A 20,551-nucleotide genomic window follows, 5' to 3' on the forward strand; every position below is an offset into this window, starting at 1 on the left:
GTTGTACAATTTGTCCTGAGTACGCTGATACCCCATATGTGGGGGTAAACCACAGTTTGGGCGCATGGCAGAGCTTGGAAGCAAAGGAGCGCCATTTGACTTTTCAATGCAAAATTGACTGGAATTGAGATGGGACGCCATGTTGCATTTGGAGAGCCCCTGATGTGCCTAAACATTGAAACCCCTAACAAGTGACACCATTTTGGAAAGTAGACCCCCTAAGGAACTTATCTAGATGTGTGGTGAGCACTTTGACCCAACAAGTGCTTTACAGAAGTTTATAATGCAGAGCCGTAAAAATAAAAAATCATATTTTTTCACAAAAATGATCTTTTCACCCCCAATTTTTTATTTTCCCAAGGGTGAGAGAAGAAATTGGACCCCAAAAATTGTTGTGCAATTTGTCCTGAGTACGCTGATACCCCATATGTGGGTGTAAACTATTGTTTGGGTGCAGGGCAGAGCTCGGAAGGGAAGGAGCGCCATTTGACTTTTCAATGCAAAATTGACTGGAATTGAGATGGGACGCCATGTTGCATTTAGAGAGCCCTTGATGTGCCTAAACATTGAAACCCCTAACAAGTGACACCATTTTGGAAAGTAGACCCCCTAAGGAACTTATCTAGATGTGTGGTGAGCACTTTGACCCAACAAGTGCTTTACAGAAGTTTATAATGCAGAGCCGTAAAAATAAAAAATCATATTTTTTCACAAAAATGATCTTTTCACCCCCAATTTTTTATTTTCCCAAGGGTAAGAGAAGAAATTGGACCCCAAAAATTGTTGTGCAATTTGTCCTGAGTACACTGATACCCCATATGTGGGTGTAAACCATTGTTTGGGCGCAGGGCAGAGCTCAGAAGGGAAGGAGCGCCATTTGACTTTTCAATGCAAAATTGACTGGAACTGAGATGGGACGCCATGTTGCATTTAGAGAGCCCTTGATGTGCCTAAACATTGAAACCCCTAACAAGTGACACCATTTTGGAAAGTAGACCCCCTAAGGAACTTATCTAGATGTGTGGTGAGCACTTTGACCCAACAAGTGCTTTACAGAAGTTTATAATGCAGAGCCGTAAAAATAAAAAATCATATTTTTTCACAAAAATGATCTTTTCACCCCCATTTTTTTATTTCCCCAAGGGTAAGAGAAGAAATTAGACCACAAAAGTTGTTGTGCAATTTGTCCTGAGTACGACGATACCCCACATGTGGGTGTAAACCATTGTTTGGGCGCATAGCAGAGCTCAGAAGGGAAGAAGCGCTATTTTACTTTTCAATGCAAAATTGACTGGAATTAAGATGGGATGCCATGTTGCGTTTGGAGAGCCCCTGATGTGCCTAAACATTAAACCCCCCCACAAGTGACACCATTTTGGAAAGTAGACCCCCTAAGGAACTTATCTAGATGTGTTTTGAGAGCTTTGAACCCCCAAGTGTTTCACTACAGTTTATAACGCAGAGCCGTGAAAATAAAAATTATTTTTTTTTTTTCACAAAAATGATTTTTTAGCCCCCAGTTTTGTATTTTCACAAGGGTATCAGGATAAATTGGACCCCAAAAGTTGTTGTCCAATTTGTCTGGAGTACGCTGATACCCCATTTGTGGGGGGGGACCACTGTTTGGGCGCATGACAGAGCTCGGAAGGGAAGGAGCGCCATTTGGAATGCAGACTTAAATGGATTGGTCTGCAGGCGTCGCGTTGCATTTGCAGAGCCCCTGATGTACCCAAACAGTACAAACCCCCCACAAGTGACCCCATATTGGAAACTAGACCCCCCCAAGGAACTTATCTAGATGTGTTGTGATAACTTTGAACCCCCAAGTGTTTCACTACAGTTTATAACGCAGAGCCGTGAAAATAATTTATTTTTTTTTTTTTTTTCACAAAAATGAAATTTAGCCCCCAGTTTTGTATTTTCACAAGGGTATCAGGATACATTGGACCCTAAAAGTTGTTGTCCAATTTGTCCTGAGTACGCTGATACCCCATATGTGGGGGGGAACCACTGTTTGGGTGCATGACAGAGCTCGGAAGGGAAGGAGCGCCATTTGGAATGCAGACTTAAATGGATTGGTCTGCAGGCGTCACGTTGCATTTGCAGAGCCCCTGATGTACCCAAACAGTACAAACCCCCCACAAGTGACCCCATATTGGAAACTAGACCCCCCAAGGAACTTATCTAGATGTGTTGTGAGAACTTTGAACCCCCAAGTGTTTCACTACAGTTTATAACGCAGAGCCGTGAAAATAATTTATTTTATTTTTTTTCACAAAAATGATTTTTTAGCCCCCAGTTTTGTATTTTCACAAGGGTATCAGGATAAATTGGACCCTAAAAGTTGTTGTCCAATTTGTCCTGAGTACGCTGATACCCCCTATGTGGGGGGGAACCACTGTTTGGGCGCATGACAAAGCTCGGAAGGGAAGGAGCGCCATTTGGAATGCAGACTTAAATGGATTGGTCTGCAGGCGTCACGTTGCATTTGCAGAGCCCCTGATGTACCCAAACAGTACAAACCCCCCACAAGTGACCCCATATTGGAAACTAGACCTCCCAAGGAACTTATCTAGATGTGTTGTGAGAACTTTGAACCCCCAAGTGTTTCACTACAGTTTACAACGCAGAGCCGTGAAAATAAAACATATTTTTTTTCCCACAAAAATGATTTTTAGCCCCCCAAATTTTTATTTTCCCAAGGATAACAAGAGAACTTGGACCCCAGAAGTTGTTGTTCAATTTGTCCCTAGTACGCTGATACCCCATATGTTGGGGTAAACCCCTTTTTGGACGCACGGGAGAGCTCGGAAGGGAAGGAGCACTGTTTTACTTTTTCAACGCAGAATTGGCTGGAATTGAGATTGGACGCCATGTCGCGTTTGGAGAGCCCCTGATGTGCCTGAACAGTGGAAACTCCCCAATTATAACTGAAACCCTACCCCTAACCTCACCCCTAACCGTTTACTGAACATTTTCTGACAGTCATAAGTGCCACGTATATAAGTGCCACGTATATAAGTGCCACGTATTTAAGAGCCACGTACTTAAGAGCCACGTATTTAAGTGCCACGTATTTAAGTGCCACGTATTTAAGTGCCACGATATTTCAGTGCCACGTATTTCAGTGCCACGTATTTCAGTGCCACGTATTTCAGGCACTGAAAAATACGTGGCACGTAAATACTTCAGTGCCACGATATTTCAGTGCCACGATATTTCAGTGCCACGATATTTCAGTGCCACGTATTTCAGTGCCACGTATTTCAGGCACTGAAAAATACGTGGCACTGAAATACGTGGCACTGAAATACGTGGCACTTAAATACGTGGCACTTAAATACGTGGCCACTGAAATATCGTGGCACTTATATACGTATATACGTATATAAACGTATATTTCAGTGCCACGTATTTCAGTGCCACGTATTTCAGGTTAGGGGTAGGGGTAGGGTTAGGGTTTTTTGTTTTTTTCTTGTTTTCTTGTGTTTTTCTATAAAAACGCATGCGTTTTACCGCGTTTACATGCATTTTTTCACACATGCGGTTTTTTTAAAAAACGCATGCAGATAAAAACGCAAGTGTGAAACCAGACTAAAAGACGCTTTTTCTAGCAAAAAAGTTTTTGCGTCTCCACATTTTGAGACCTATAATTTTTCCACATTTTGGTCCACAGAGTCATGTGAGGTCTTATGTTTTGCGGGACGAGTTGACGTTTTTATTGGCAACATTTTCGGACACGTGACATTTTTTGATCGCTTTTTATTCCGATTTTTGTGAGGTAGAGTGATCAAAAACCAGCTATTCATGAATTTCTTTTGGGAGAGGCGTTTATACCGTTCCGCGTTTGGTAAAATTGATAAAGCAGTTTTATTCGTCGGGTCAGTACGATTACAGCGATACCTCATTTATATCATTTTTTAATGTTTTGACGCTTTTATACGATAAAAACTATTTTATAGAAAAAATAATTATTTTGGCATCGCTTTATTCTGAGGACTATAACTTTTTTATTTTTTTGCTGATGATGCTGTATGGCGGCTCGTTTTTTGCGGGACAAGATGACGTTTTCAGCGGTAACATGGTTATTTATATCCGTCTTTTTGATCGCGTGTTATTCCACTTTTTGTTTGGCGGTATGGTAATAAAGCATTGTTTTTTTGCCTCGTTTTTTTTTTTTTTTCTTACGGTGTTTACTGAAGGGGTTAACTAGTGGGCCAGTTTTATAGGTTGGGTCGTTACGGACGCGGCGATACTAAATATGTGTACTTTTATTGTTTTTGTTTGTTTTTTTTAGATAAAGAAATGTATTTATGGGAATAATATTTTTTTTTTATTATTATTTATTTAGGAATTTTTTTTTTTTTTTTTACACATGTGGAAATTTTTTTTTTTACTTTTTTACTTTGTCCCAGGGGGGGACATCACAGATCGCAGATCTGATAGTGTGCACAGCACTCTATCAGATCCGCGATCATACTTTCATCGGAGCAGGCTGCAGCTTTCATCTGCAGCCTGCTCCGACCCGGAAGTGCTCCCTGCAGGACCCGGATACAGCCCCTCGGCCATTTTGGATCCGGGGCCTGCAGGGAGAAGACGTTCGGTGCGAGGTAAGTACATCACCTTGTACCGATCGTCTCAGGGAAGCACGCAGGGAGCCCCCTCCCTGCGCGATGCTTCCCTGTACCGCCGGTACACCGCGATCATGTTTGATCGCGGTGTGCCGGGGGTTAATGTGCCGGGGGCGGTCCGTGACCGCTCCTGGCACATAGTGCCGGATGTCAGCTGCGATATGCAGCCGACACCCGGCCGCGATCGGCCGCGCTCCCCCCGTGAGCGCGGCCGATCGCGTATGACGTACTATCCCGTCACCGGGAATTAAGGCCCACCCCACCTCGACGGTATAGTACGTCATACGGGCTTAAGGGGTTAATTATCGGGGAACACCATGCCATTTTTTGGGGGGTCCCCCATTTTAATAGCCAGTATACAGCTGTGAGCTGATATTAATAGCCTTGGAAGCTCTATGGATATTACCCCCTTCTCAGGCTAAAAACATCTACCCCCAGTAGCTGGCTTTCCCTCTGCTGGTTTTGAAAATTGCGCGGGAGCCCACACCATTTTTTTCCAATAAACGTTTGTTAATTAAATACATGTCCAGTAATTTGCACACACACTGTACTAATTGTATTTGTCACTGACATCTATATATCTACCTATTCTATATGTATTTACCGTATGTAATCCAGCTCTTCTATCCTATCGGCTCCTGTAGTGGTTTTACAGAAGCTGGCAGATGAATTATCGGCTTTTATTCTATCTTTCAGTTCAATATAAATACACATATATTATATATATATATATATATATATATATATATATATATATATACTGTATATATATATATATATGTGTATTACTGACATGTATACATACAGCTCTGGCAAAAATTAAGAGACCACTGCAAAATGTTCAGTTTGTCTGATTTTTCTCTTTCTAGGTATATTTTTGAGTAAAATGTAAATTGTTCTTTTAGTTTACAAACTTCTGACAACATGTCTCCGAATTTCCAAGCAATACATTTTGCATTTTTTTTCTGAAAAGGAGGTGGTCAAAATTTTTAACCCCTTCCCGACATTTGACGTACTATCCCGTCGAGGTGGGTTGGGCCCGTATGACCGCCGACGGGATAGTACGTCATAGCCGATCGGCCGCGCTCACGGGGGGAGCGCGGCCGATCGCGGCCGGGTGTCGGCTGCATATCGCAGCTGACATCCGGCACTATGTGCCAGGAGCGGTCACGGACCGCCCCCGGCACATTAACCCCCGGCACACCGCGATCAAACATGATCGCGAAGTGCCGGCGATGCAGGGAAGCATCGCGCAGGGAGAGGGCTCCCTGCGGGCTTCCCTGAGCCCCCCGCAGCAACGCGATGTGATCGCGTTGCTGCGAGGGTCTTACCTCCCTCCCTGCCTGCTCCAGACCCGGATCCAAGATGGCCGCGGATCCGGGTCCTGCAGGGAGGGAGGTGGCTTCACAGACGCCTGCTCAGAGCAGGCACTGTGAAGCAGCCTGTACTTCTCGCAGATCGGTGATCTGTCAGAGTGCTATGCAAACTGGCAGATCACCGATCTGTATTGTCCCCCCCTGGGGCAAAGTAAAAAAGTTAAAAAAAAAAATTTCCAAATGTGTAAAAAAAAATAAAAAAAAATATTCCAAAATAATGAAAAAAATATATATATTATTCCCATAAATACATTTCTTTATCTAAATTAAAAAAAAAACAATAAAAGTACACATATTTAGTATCGCCACGTCCGTAACGACCCAACCTATAAAACTGCCACACTAGTTAACCCCTTCAGTAAACACCGTAAGAAAAAAAAAAAAAAAAAACGAGGCAAAAAACAACGCTTTATTACCATACCGCCGAACAAAAAGTGGAATAACACGCGATCAAAAAGACTGATATAAATATCCATGGTACCGCTGAAAACGTCATCTTGTCCCACAAAAAACAAGCCGCCATACAGCATCATCAGCAAAAAAATAAAAAAGTTATAGTCCTGAGAATAAAGCGATACCAAAATAATTATTTTTTCTATAAAATAGTTTTTATCGTATAAAAGCGCCAAAACATAAAAAAAATGATATAAATGAGATATCGCTGTAATCATACTGACCCGACGAATAAAACTGCTTTATCAATTTTACCAAACCCGGAACGGTATAAACGCCTCTCCCAAAAGAAATTCAAGAATAGCAGGTTTTTGGTCATTCTGCCTCACAAAAATCGGAATAAAAAGCGATCAAAAACGGTCACGTGTCCGAAAATGTTACCAATAAAAACGTCAACTCGTCCCGCAAAAAACAAGACCTCACATGACTCTGTGGAGCAAATGTGGAAAAATTATAGGTCTCAAAATGTGGAGACGCAAAAACTTTTTTGCTATAAAAAGCGTCGCTGGTTTCACACTTCCGTTTTTGTCTGCAGCGTTTTTTGCACAAAAAAACGCATGCGTTTTTTCCCTATATTTAACATTGAAAACGCATGCGGTTTTTTTGTACGCGTTTGGTCGCGTTTTCAAACGCATGCGTTTTTTTTCTGCATGCGTTCATTTTCAGAAATACAACCTGCAGTATTTTCTTGCGTTTTTAAGCACATGCGTTTGTTTGCGTTAAAAACGCATGCATTTTTATCGAAAAAAACAGAAAACACACTGAAAAGCCACCCACCACCATCAAGGTGATAAAGGGATCCAAACCCTAACCCTAACTCTACCCCTAACCTCACCCCTAACCGTTTAATGAACATTTTCTGACAGTCATAGTGCCACGTATTTCAGTGCCACGTATTTCAGTGCCACGTATTTCAGTGCCACGTATTTCAGTGCCATGTATTTCAGTGCCACGTATCACGTATTTCAGTGCCACGTGTTTCAGTGCCACGTATTTCAGTGCCACGTATCACGTATTTCAGTGCCACATATTTTAGTACCACGTATTTCAGTTGCACGTATTTCAGTGCCACGTATTTCAGTGCCACGTATTTCAGTGCCACGTATCACGTATTTCAGTGCCACGTGTTTCAGTGCCACGTATTTAAGTGCCACGTATCACATATTTCAGTGCCACGTATTTCAGTGCCACGTATTTCAGTGCCACGTATTTCAGTGCCACGTATTTCAGTGCCACGTATTTAAGTGCCACATATCACATATTTCAGTGCCACTTATTTAAGTGCCACGTATTTCAGTGCCACGTATTTCAGTGCCACGTATTTCAGTGCCATGTATTTCAGTGCCACGTATTTCAGTGCCACGTGTTTCAGTGCCACGTATTTAAGTGCCACGTATCACGTATTTCAGTGCCACGTATTTCAGTGCCACGTATTTCAGTGCCACGTATTTCAGTGCCACGTATTTCAGTGCCACGTATTTCAGTCACGTTTAGGGTTAGGGTTAGGGGTAGGGTTAGGGTTAGGGCTAGGGTTGGAGGTAAAGTTAGGGTTGGGGCTAAAGTTAGGGTTGGGGCTAAAGTTAGGGTTAGGGTTTGGATTACATTTACATTTGGATTAGGGTTGGGATTAGAATTATGGGTGTGTCAGGGCTAGGGGTGTGGTTAGGGTTACCGTTGGGATTAGGGTTAGGGGTGTGTTTGGGTTAGGGTTTCAGGTAGAATTGGGGGGTTTCCACTGTCCAGGCACATCAGGGGCTCTCCAAGCGCGACATGGCGTCCAATCTCAATTCCAGCCAATTCTGCGTTGAAAAAGTAAAACAGTGCTCCTTCCCTTCCGAGCTCTCACGTGCGCCCAAAAAGGGGTTTACCCCAACATATGTGTTATCAGCGTACTCGGGACAAATTGAACAACAACTTCTGGGGTCCAAGTTCTCTTGTTATCCTTAGGAAAATAAAAATTTGGGGCGCTAAAAATCATTTTTGTGGGAAAAAAAAGATGTTTTATTTTCACGGCTCTGCATTATAAACTGTAGTGAAACACTTGGGGGTTCAAAGTTCTCACAACACATCTAGATAAGTTCCTTGGGAGGTCTAGTTTCCAATATGGGGTCACTTGTGGGGGGTTTGTACTGTTTGGGTACATCAGGGGCTCTGCAAATGCAACGTGACGCCTGCAGACCAATCCATTTAAGGCTGCATTCCAAATGGCGCTCCTTCCCTTCCGAGCTCTGTCATGCGCCCAAACAGTGGTTCCCCCCGACATATGGGGTATCAGCGTACTCAGGACAAATTGGACAACAACTTTTGGGGTCTAATTTATCCTGTTACCCTTGTGAAAATACAAAACTGGGGGCTAAAAAATCATTTTTGTGAAAAAAAAAAAAGAATTTTTATTTTCACGGCTTTGCGCTATAAACTTTAGTGAAACACTTGGGGGTTCAAAGTTCTCAAAACACATCTAGATAAGTTCCTTGGGAGGTCTAGTTTCCAATATGGGGTCACTTGTGGGGGGTTTGTACTGTTTGGGTACATCAGGGGCTCTGCAAATGCAACGTGACGGCTGCTGACCAATCCATTTAAGTCTGCATTCCAAATGGCGCTCCTTCCCTTCCGAGCTCTGTCATGCGCCCAAACAGTGGTTCCCCCCCACATATGGGGTATCAGCGTACTCAGGACAAATTGGAAAACAAATTTTGGGGTCCAATTTATTCTGTTACCCTTGTAAAAATACAAAGCTGGGGGCTAAAAAATCATTTTTGAGAAAAAAAAAAAAATTATTTTCACGGCTCTGCGTTATAATCTGTAGTGAAACACTTGGGGGTTCAAAGCTCTCAAAACACATCTAGATAAGTTCCTTAGGGGGTCTACTTTCCAAAATAGTGTCACTTGTAGGGAGTTTCAATGTTTAGGCACATCAGGGGCTCTCCAAACGCAACATGGCGTCCCATCTCAATTCCAGTCAATTTTGCATTGAAAAGTCAAATGGCGCTCCTTCCCTTCCAAGCTCTGCCATGCGCCCAAACAATGGTTTACACCCACATATGGGGTATCAGCGTACTCAGGACAAATTGCACAATATTTTTTGGGGTCCAATTTCTTCTCTTACCCTTGGGAAAATAAAAAATTGGGGGCAAAAAGATCATTTTTGTGAAAAAAATATGATTTTTTATTTTTACGGCTCTGCATTATAAACTTCTGTGAAGCACTTGGTGGGTCAAAGTGCTCACCACACATCTAGATAAGTTCCTTAGGGGGTCTACTTTCCAAAATGGTGTCACTTGTAGGGAGTTTCAATGTTTAGGCACATCAGGGGCTCTCCAAACGCAACATGGCGTCCCATCTCAATTCCAGTCAATTTTGCATTGAAAAGTCAAATGGCGCTCCTTCCCTTCCAAGCTCTGCCATGCGCCCAAACAATGGTTTACACCCACATATGGGGTATCAGCGTACTCAGGACAAATTGCACAACATTTTTTGGGGTCCAATTTCTTCTCTTACCCTTGGGAAAATAAAAAATTGGGGGCGAAAAGATCATTTTTGTGAAAAAATATGATTTTTTATTTTTACGGCTCTGCATTATAAACTTCTGTGAAGCACTTGGTGGGTCAAAGTGCTCACCACACATCTAGATAAGTTCCTTAGGGGGTCTACTTTCCAAAATGGTGTCACTTGTAGGGAGTTTCAATGTTTAGGCACATCAGGGGCTCTCCAAACGCAACATGGCGTCCCATCTCAATTCCAGTCAATTTTGCATTGAAAAGTCAAATGGCGCTCCTTCCCTTCCAAGCTCTGCCATGCGCCCAAACAATGGTTTACACCCACATATGGGGTATCAGCGTACTCAGGACAAATTGCACAACATTTTTTGGGGTCCAATTTCTTCTCTTACCCTTGGGAAAATAAAAAATTGGGGGCGAAAAGATCATTTTTGTGAAAAAATATGATTTTTTATTTTTACGGCTCTGCATTATAAACTTCTGTGAAGCACTTGGTGGGTCAAAGTGCTCACCACACATCTAGATAAGTTCCTTAGGGGGTCTACTTTCCAAAATGGTGTCACTTGTAGGGAGTTTCAATGTTTAGGCACATCAGGGGCTCTCCAAACGCAACATGGCGTCCCATCTCAATTCCAGTCAATTTTGCATTGAAAAGTCAAATGGCGCTCCTTCCCTTCCAAGCTCTGCCATGCGCCCAAACAATGGTTTACACCCACATATGGGGTATCAGCATACTCAGGACAAATTGCACAACATTTTTTGGGGTCCAATTTCTTCTCTTACCCTTGGGAAAATAAAAAATTGGGGGCGAAAAGATCATTTTTGTGAAAAAATATGATTTTTTATTTTTACGGCTCTGCATTATAAACTTCTGTGAAGCACTTGGTGGGTCAAAGTGCTCACCACACATCTAGATAAGTTCCTTAGGGGGTCTACTTTCCAAAATGGTGTCACTTGTAGGGAGTTTCAATGTTTAGGCACATCAGGGGCTCTCCAAACGCAACATGGCGTCCCATCTCAATTCCAGTCAATTTTGCATTGAAAAGTCAAATGGCGCTCCTTCCCTTCCAAGCTCTGCCATGCGCCCAAACAATGGTTTACACCCACATATGGGGTATCAGCGTACTCAGGACAAATTGCACAACATTTTTTGGGGTCCAATTTCTTCTCTTACCCTTGGGAAAATAAAAAATTGGGGGCGAAAAGATCATTTTTGTGAAAAAATATGATTTTTTATTTTTACGGCTCTGCATTATAAACTTCTGTGAAGCACTTGGTGGGTCAAAGTGCTCACCACACATCTAGATAAGTTCCTTAGGGGGTCTACTTTCCAAAATGGTGTCACTTGTAGGGAGTTTCAATGTTTAGGCACATCAGGGGCTCTCCAAACGCAACATGGCGTCCCATCTCAATTCCAGTCAATTTTGCATTGAAAAGTCAAATGGCGCTCCTTCCCTTCCAAGCTCTGCCATGCGCCCAAACAATGGTTTACACCCACATATGGGGTATCAGCGTACTCAGGACAAATTGCACAACATTTTTTGGGGTCCAATTTCTTCTCTTACCCTTGGGAAAATAAAAAATTGGGGGCGAAAAGATCATTTTTGTGAAAAAATATGATTTTTTATTTTTACGGCTCTGCATTATAAACTTCTGTGAAGCACTTGGTGGGTCAAAGTGCTCACCACACATCTAGATAAGTTCCTTAGGGGGTCTACTTTCCAAAATGGTGTCACTTGTAGGGAGTTTCAATGTTTAGGCACATCAGGGGCTCTCCAAACGCAACATGGCGTCCCATCTCAATTCCAGTCAATTTTGCATTGAAAAGTCAAATGGCGCTCCTTCCCTTCCAAGCTCTGCCATGCGCCTAAACAATGGTTTACACCCACATATGGGGTATCATCGTACGGACAAATTGTACAACAACTTTGGGGGTCCATTTTCTCCTGTTACCCTTGGTAAAATAAAACAAATTGGAGCTGAAATAAATTTTGTGTGAAAAAAAGTTAAATGTTCATTTTTATTTAAACATTCCAAAAATTCCTGTGAAACACCTGAAGGGTTAATAAACTTCTTGAATGTGGTTTTGAGCACCTTGAGGGGTGCAGTTTTTAGAATGGTGTCACACTTGAGTATTTTCTATCATATAGACCCCTCAAAATGACTTCAAATGAGATGTGGTCCCTAAAAAAAAATGGTGTTGTAAAAATGAGAAATTGCTGGTCAACTTTTAACCCTTATAACTCCGTCACAAAAAAAAATTTTGGTTCCAAAATTGTACTGATGTAAAGTAGACATGTGGGAAATGTTACTTATTAAGTATTTTGCGTGACATATGTCTGTGATTTAAGGGCACAAAAATTCAAAGTTGGAAAATTGCAAAATTTTCAAAATTTTCGCCAAATTTCCATTTTTTTCACAAATAAACGCAAGTTATATCGAATAAATTTTACCTTTAACATGAAGTACAATATGTCACGAGAAAACAATGTCAGAATCGCCAAGATCCGTCAAAGCGTTCCAGAGTTATAGCCTCATAAAGGGACAGTGGTCAGAATTGTAAAAATTGGCCCGGTCATTAACGTGCAAACCACCCTTGGGGGTGAAGGGGTTAAAAAATAACCCAGTGCTTTCAGACCTCAAATAATGCAAAGAAAACAAGTTCATAATCATTTAGAAACAACAATACTAATGTTTTACTTCAGGAAGAGTTCAGAAATCAATATTTTGTGGAATAACCATTATTTTTAATCACAGCTTTCATGCGTCTTGGCATGCTTTCCACCAGTCTTTCACACTGCTTTTGGGTGACCTTATGCCACTCCTGGTACAAAAATTTAAGCAGATGTTCTTTGTTTGATGGCTTGTAACTATCCATCTTCCTCTTGATTACATTCCAGAGGTTTTCAATTGGGTTCAGGTCTGGAGATTGGGCTGCCCATGACAGGGTTTTGATGTTGTAGTCTCTTAATTTTTGCCAGAACTGTATATGTATATGTATTCTATGTGTATATTTCTATTCTATCTATTCTATTCTAACCTGTCAGTGCGATTTTACTGTACACAGCACATGAATTACCGGCTTTTCAAAGGATACCGGTGGGTAAAAATGGACAGCACTCGCATGGTGCCAGTGCTGTGTGATTTTTTTTCTCGCATTCATTGACTTGTATTGGCGAGTCTTCTCCGAGATACGCAGCAAATCGCAGCATGCTGCCATTTTTTTTCTCAGTCTGATTTCAGAGAAAAAAAATCAAAGATGAGTTGTAACCCATTGAATAACATTGGTCAGAGTGCAATCGGATTTTTTTCAGATTGCAGTCGTCCGTTTTTCTCGCAAATCAGTATGAGCCCTTAAAGCTTCATTTGGTAGGAAGTACTGGAAAATCTGAAACATTTAATGTGTGTATGCAACTGAACTAAGGTAAAACAATTTATGCTACATGAATATTGATGATGATGAAATATCATATGTGAAATAAATTGCTGGGTTAATTATTTGTTTTCAAGGTTGTCGCAGCTTTTAGTCAGAGACTAAGCCTTTCAGCTATTGGACATTACAGGTAAATATTGGATCTTTTTCCCTTTTTTAAAGGTTTTGAAATGTTTAATTCTCCAATTTGCTCACACAAACAGATATCACATTGTTCTGGATTGTGATGGATATCACTTATTAAATTGGCCAGTGACGTTTGATGACCAGATTAATAATTTTTTTCTAGCAAATTTCCCTACTTATCTGAATCAGAGTAAGACCAACTTCAGAAATTAAAACCCCGCTGTCTCACCCTCTGAACTGACTACAGGCTACTACAAATTACCATAATAAGATATATATATATATTGTAGGGGTTGTACTCGCTCAGGTGCAGCGGGTGGCAAACATGAGGCACGTTCCATTAAAAGTTCACAGGGTTTATTGCTCCACAAACTCACATAACAAAACAGAAAAACAAATAGCCTTTGGCTCAGGCAAAAGAAAATACAAGTGTCCAGTACTTCAGGCTCAGTCCTGGAGCCTCAACACACATTGGAGGCTTTCACTTCCCCACATACAGGTCCTGTGTTAAGCATTAGCCTACATTATAAAGCTCTAACCACACCCAGGAACCCATCACATGATTAGTCACATCACCGTAGGTCCTCAAATACATGTAGAGGTATGGTGATGCCCCTACCCAGGGGTAAGGTATATGGGCAGCCAGACCCTCCCATCTCTTACAGCTACCCGTAACCCGGACCCAAGTGTACTAAATGATCCCTTAGTGCTTATGTGCATTAAAGAAAACACTACGGGTTACATCACAGAGACAAGCCATCTCTTCGACACATACCTCCCGTCGACTATACGACCTTTAGGCACTCTACATACCTCCCCCTCTGCCTAAAACCGTGGGGCTTGGCACTTTCCCCCACTAGACAAGGAATTCTTGAGAGGGCATCAGCAATACCGTGTAGCTTCCCTGCCCTATGTTCTACATGGAAGCTGAAGTCCTGCAGGGCTAGGAACCAACGGTGACCCTAGCATCTCTACCCCTTGTTTCCCTCATCTGTCTGAGTGGGGCATGGTCGGATATCAATCTAAACTTACGTCACATCAGATAGTAACGTAACGTGTCTGCCGCCCACTTTATGGCCATGCACTCCTTCTCTACGACTGAGTAATTTCTTTCACTTGAAGACAGCTTCCTACTCAGGTAGAGAACAGGATGTTCCTCCCCATTTATCTCCTGGGAAAGGACTGCTCCTACCCCAACATCTGAGGCATCTGTCTGAAGAATAAACTCTTTCTTAAAGTCCATGGCCATCAGAACGGGTTGCTTACACAGAGCCCCTTTCATTTCTTGGAAGGCTGACTCTGTCTCTTCGGACCATCTAACCATTACTGATTTTGTCCCCTTTAGAAGACCGGTCAGAGGCGCAGCCACCATGGCGAAGTTTGGGATGAACCTCCTGTAATATCCCACGATCCCCAGGAAGGCTCTAACTTGCTTTTTGGAGAGTGGTGTTGGCCATGTTTGAATTGCCTCCACTTTACTGATTTGGGGTTTTATTTTGCCACGACCCACCACATATCCCAGGTACTTAGCTTCTTCTTTACCCAAGGCACACTTCTTCGGGTTTATTGTAAACCCCGCCTTCCTTGGAGCATCAAACACTGCTTGGACCTTTTCCAGATGACTCTCCCAGTCTGGGCTAAAGATGACGATATCATCCAGGTACGCAGCAGCGTATGGCTTATGAGGTGCAAGGATTCTATCCATGGCCCTCTGGAAGGTCGCCAGAGCTCCCTGCAGGCCAAACGGCATCTGGATATACTGGAAGCATCCGTCTGGTGTAGGAAACGCAGTTTTCTCCTTGGCTTCCTGTGCCATGGGGATCTGCCAATACCCCTTCGTCAAATCCAAGGTGGTTATGTACCTGGTGGGTCCAAGTCTTTTGATGAGCTCATCAACGTGTGGCATGGGATATGCGTTGAACTTGGAGACCTCATTAAACTTTCAATAGTCGTTGCAGAACCTCCATTCACCATCAGGTTTTAGGACCAGGACAATTGGGCTCGACCAACCGCTGTTGGATTCCTCAATGACTCCAAGCTTCAACATACGCTCCACCTCCTTGGAGATTACTTCTCGACGGGCCTCAGGAATTCAATAAGGCTTCACAATCACCTGCACATGTGGCTCTGTCAGGGCTTCGTGCTCTACGACCTTCATGCACCCCGGAAACACTGAAAACAGGTCCCTGTTCTTCTGGAGTAACTCCTGGCACTGCTGTTTTTGGGCCTTTGATAGTGTCTCCGCTATAGTAACCCCTCCAACCTCACCTTCTGGGTTGCCCAGTAAGCTCGGAGTTACCACTGGCTCTCTATCTTGCCATGGCTTGATGAGGTTGACATGGTAAACCTGGATTGGTTTCCATCTTCCTGGTTGGTGAATCTTATAGTTTACCTGACAAGCTTCTCCACCACCTCATATGGCCCTTGCCATTTGGCCAATAACTTGCTCTCCACCATCGGAACTAGTACGAGAACTCGGTCTCCCGGATTGAACTGCCTCACTCTTGCTGACCGGTTGTAGACCCTGTCCTGAGCTTCTTGTGCCTGGCGGAGATGTTCTTTCATGATGAGCATCACCTTCGCAATCCTCTGTTGCATTAGTGCCGCATGCTCAATGACGCTTCTGTGAGGTGTAACTTCGGTTTCCCAGGCTATATCCAGGAGACCTTGCAGATGTCGGCCATACAGAAGCTCGAATTGTGAGGACCCCATGGAGGCCTGTGGAACTTCATGGAATAAAAACAGCAGATACGGTAAGAGACAGTCCCAATCTCTATCATCTTTCTCTATGGCTTTTCTTAACATGCTCTTCAGTGTCTTGTTAAGTCTCTCAACAAGGCCATCTGACTGAGGATGGTACACTGAAGTCCTCAACTGGGAGATTTGCAGGACTTTGCACAACTCCCTCATCACCTTGCTCATAAAAGGTGTCCCCTGGTCGGTCAGGATCTCCTTCGGCAAACCTGTCCGGGAAAACACATGGACCAACTTGTGGGCTATACTCTTCGTGGAAGAATTTCTCAGAGGAATTGCCTCAGGACAGCGTGTAGCCTAGTCCAGGATGACTAATATATACTGATGGCCCCAGGCTGATTTAACTAGGGGACCGACCAAGTTCATGGTAATTCTCTCGAATGGCACCTCAATAATGGGCAATGGCACAAGGGAGCTCCGCAAATGAGGGGTGGGGCAGTTAACTGACATGTAGGACAGGACCTGCAATAGTTCACTATTTCCCGGTGACACCCAGGCCAATAGAACCTCTGCACAACCCGTTCCATTTTTTCCACCCCCAGGTGTTCACCCAAGATGTGTGAATGGGCCATGTCCAACACCTTCCGTCTATAGGGACCCAGCACTATCAACTGCTCTACCAACTCCTCCCTTATTTTCGTGACCTGGTACAACTCCCCGCTCATCATAAAATAGGGAAATCTTGTGTCCGCCCCCGGCTTCTGTGCAACCCCATTAATAAAGGTGACATTGTTAAAGACTTCCCTCAGAGTTGGGTCCCTATGTTGGGCAGTCCAAAAATTCTCACCGGTCACCCATGACTTCAGAATGTCAGATACAGGGGACACTTCCTCCTCATCCCCTACAAGGACACAAAAAGGAAATCCGTCTGCCTCTGGGTGTGGCGATACCTACTTTTGCTAGCAACCTCAGAACCCTTTCCCCACATATCCCAAAACAAACAGAAATCCCGGCCTATAATTATAGGGTGCAACAAGTCCCGAACAACGCCAACTTCATGGAACTCAGTGCCATGCGCCATTTCAATGTCTACTCTGGCCATAGGGTAGTCCTTTGCATCACCATGTATGCATCGAATGCCGACCTTCCTCCCTGGGAGTAGGTTAAGAGGAAAAGTGGCCCTCACCAGGGTCACTAAGCTCCCAGAGTCTAGCAGCACCATTACTGCTCGACCGTTCACCTTCACGGGACACGTTTGAGGCCCCTCATTGGGTGGAGAGTTCACACTGCAGGCTGGATATGCATAGTATGAACTATGGCGTCCCATGCTGCAGTCCATCTGTTCGGTGGTCAGGGGACAGCGAGCAGCTATATGTCCTGGCCCGTGGCACCTCCAGCAAATAATATCACCGGTAGGGACCTTGGTCACCACCTCCCCTGCCCCTTTTGACCATGGACACCCCACCCCTTTTTGGGACTCAGCCCCCTTCTGGGACCCCCAGTACGGCATGGACTGCCTCCCCAAGGAGCCTTCCATCCCCTGGTATCTCTCGACCAGTCCGACCAGTTCATCGGCATTCTGGGGATGACCCTGGGCAACCCAAGTCTGTATGGGCCTCGGCAGGGAATGCACAAACCGATCTATCACCAACTTTCTACCATCTGTGCAGGCGTAGAGGACTCTGGCTGCAGCCATTTCTGGACCAGGTGCAACAGGTCGAACATTTGGTTTACCCCGGTGATAGACCCAGCAGTGAACTCGCTGTGCCCTGACAGTCAGTGTCACCCTTAAACGTTCGAGAATCTCAGCTTTCAGTTTGTGATACTCCTTGGCATCCTGTAAGGTCAAGTCATAGTACGCTTTCTGGGGTTCCCCCATCAGGTATGGTGCAAGTACCTCTGCCCACTGCTCTGGCGGGAGTTTTTCCCTCAGCGACCCTCTCAAACACCGTCAGGAAGGCCTCAACATAATCTCCGGGGGTAATTTTCTGCAATGCGTGTCTTACCGCCTTCCAGACGTGGGCAACATCAGCCAGACCTGGGGATGGGGCGCTCATCCTGCCATGGATGGCGGTTGCCAGGTGCTGCATCTGCTGCCGTTGCTCCTGCTGGCTCTGTTGTATCTGCTGCAACAACAGCCTGTTTGTCTCCTGCTGCTGTGACTGCGACTGGACAAAGTGTTTCAGCAGGTCCTCCATTTTTTCCAGCAGTGCTTGCTGACTTACTACAGACTTGACCCAGGACATGCAGTAACAGTCTCAGGTCTCCGCTGGGAACGCTGCCGCATTCTCCACCAATTGTAGGGGTTGTACTTGCTCAGGTGCAGCGGGTGGCAAAAATGAGGCACGTTCCTTTAAAAGTTCACAGGGTTTATTGCTCCACAAACCCACATAACAAAACAGAAAAACAAATAGCCTTTGGCTCAGGCAAAAGAAAATTCAAGTGTCCAGTACTACAGGCTCAGTCCTGGAGCCTCAACACACATTGGAGGCTTTCACCTCCCCACATACAGGTCCTGTGTAAAGCATTAGCCTATATTACATAGCTCTAACTACACCCAGGAACCCATCACATGATTAGCCACGTGGTCGTGACATCACCGCAGGTCCTCAAATACATATAGAGGTATAGTGATGCCCCTACCCAGGGGTAAGGTATATGGGTTAGGGTATATGACCCCTTAGTGCTTATGCAACACTCCGGGTTACATCACAGAGACAACCCATCTCTGAGACACATACCTCCCGTCGTCTATACGGCCTTTAGCCACGCTACAATATATATATATATATATACTGTGTGTGTGTGTATATATATATATATATATATATATATATATATACTATAGAAAACATATGAAAAAACCAGAGCTTTTAAATTCCAAAACATAACAAAAATGCTACAAAAAAATATAAATGAACTAGTATAAGGCCAGAAAGAGGTGTATAAAAATGTATAACTTTATTATAGTACAAATATTAAAGCCAAACACACAAGTACAAAACATAAAAACAAAGAAAACAAACAAAACTGGACAGGTCTACAGAATGATGATACAAACTGGCATGGGCCAGCAATCCAATAGAACAGAGGCGCTCACAAATATATGATAAGTCTACATACCAAAAAATGCACAATAAATATAAAGGCAGAATGTCATATCACATGGCATGTATGGAGGACAGAGCAACCTAATAGAAATCCACTAAGATAAATGTGAATAGAATACGCCACATATCACAGGCAAAAACAGACCAGGATGTGAGTGGGTAGTAACATGTAATAACCCGGCCACATTATAATAAAGCTGACAGTGCAGCGCCAAAAATACATAGGGATGAAATGATAGGCATATCTTACCCGTGGACGCCGTGACCCACCGCACAGATACCCCAACGCGCGATTCACTGCTGCTTTTTCAAGGGGCAGTGTGATAATGTGCCAAACCAGAGCCTTATATAGTCCCATGTGCAATCCCAAACCAAGCACCTGTGTGGAGCCGGAGAAAAAAAAAAAAAAAAAGGAAAAAAAAGAAAAAGGAAAGAGAAAAAGCCCCCCCCCTGGGAGGGGGGGCTTTTTCTCTTTTTCTCTTTCCTTTTTTTTTTTTTCTCCGGCTCCACACAGGTGCTTGGTTTGGGATTGCACATGGGACTATATAAGGCGCTGTGTCTGTCAGCGTAGAGTCCAGAGGCTGGAGGCACTACCAGGAGACAGGCCAGTACACCAGGAGACGTGGAGGAGGCCGTAGGAGGGCAACAACCCAGCAGCGGGACCACTACCTCAGCCTTTGTGCAAGGAGGAACAGGAGGAGCACTGCCAGAGCCCTGCAAAATGACCTCCAGCAGGCCACAAATGTGCATGTGTCAGCACAAACGGTTAGAAACCGTGTGTCCGACGTCCACAGATGGGGGTTGTGCTCACAGCCCAACACCATTCAGGAAGCTTGGCATTTGCCACAGAACACCAGGATTGGCAAATTCACCACTGGCGCCCTGTGCTTTTCACAGATGAAAGCAGGTTCACACTGAGCACATGTGACAGACGTGACATAGTCTGGAGATGCTGTGGAGAGCGATCTGCTGCCTGCAACATCCTTCAGCATGACCGGTTTGGCAGTGGGTCAGTAATGGTGTGGGGTGACATTTCTTTGGAGGGCCGCACAGCCCTCCATGTGCTCGCCAGCGGTAGCCTTACTGCCATTAGGTACCGAGAGGAGATCCTCAGACCCCTTGTGAGACCATATGCTGGTGCGGTTGGCCCTGGGTTCCTCCTAATGCAGGACAATGCCAGACCTCATGTGGCTGGAGTATGTCAGCAGTTTCTGCAAGATGAAGGCACTGA

General features: G+C 44.1%; 1 protein-coding gene across 2 annotated transcripts in view; it reads left to right on the top strand.

Moving 5' to 3' along the window:
- LOC143784153 (aldehyde oxidase 1-like) overlaps positions 1-20,551 on the top strand; it is a 291,675-nt gene that overhangs the window by 253,706 nt on the left and 17,418 nt on the right. For both annotated transcript variants that reach the window (XM_077272028.1, XM_077272030.1), the window contains one exon: positions 13,468-13,520. In XM_077272028.1, the coding sequence (XP_077128143.1) occupies positions 13,468-13,520 (53 nt within the window). The remainder of the gene's footprint in view (positions 1-13,467; positions 13,521-20,551) is intronic.

This window comes from Ranitomeya variabilis, chromosome 7 (genome assembly GCF_051348905.1).
Source record: "Ranitomeya variabilis isolate aRanVar5 chromosome 7, aRanVar5.hap1, whole genome shotgun sequence".
In the NCBI taxonomy this organism is placed as follows: Eukaryota; Metazoa; Chordata; class Amphibia; order Anura; family Dendrobatidae; genus Ranitomeya; species Ranitomeya variabilis.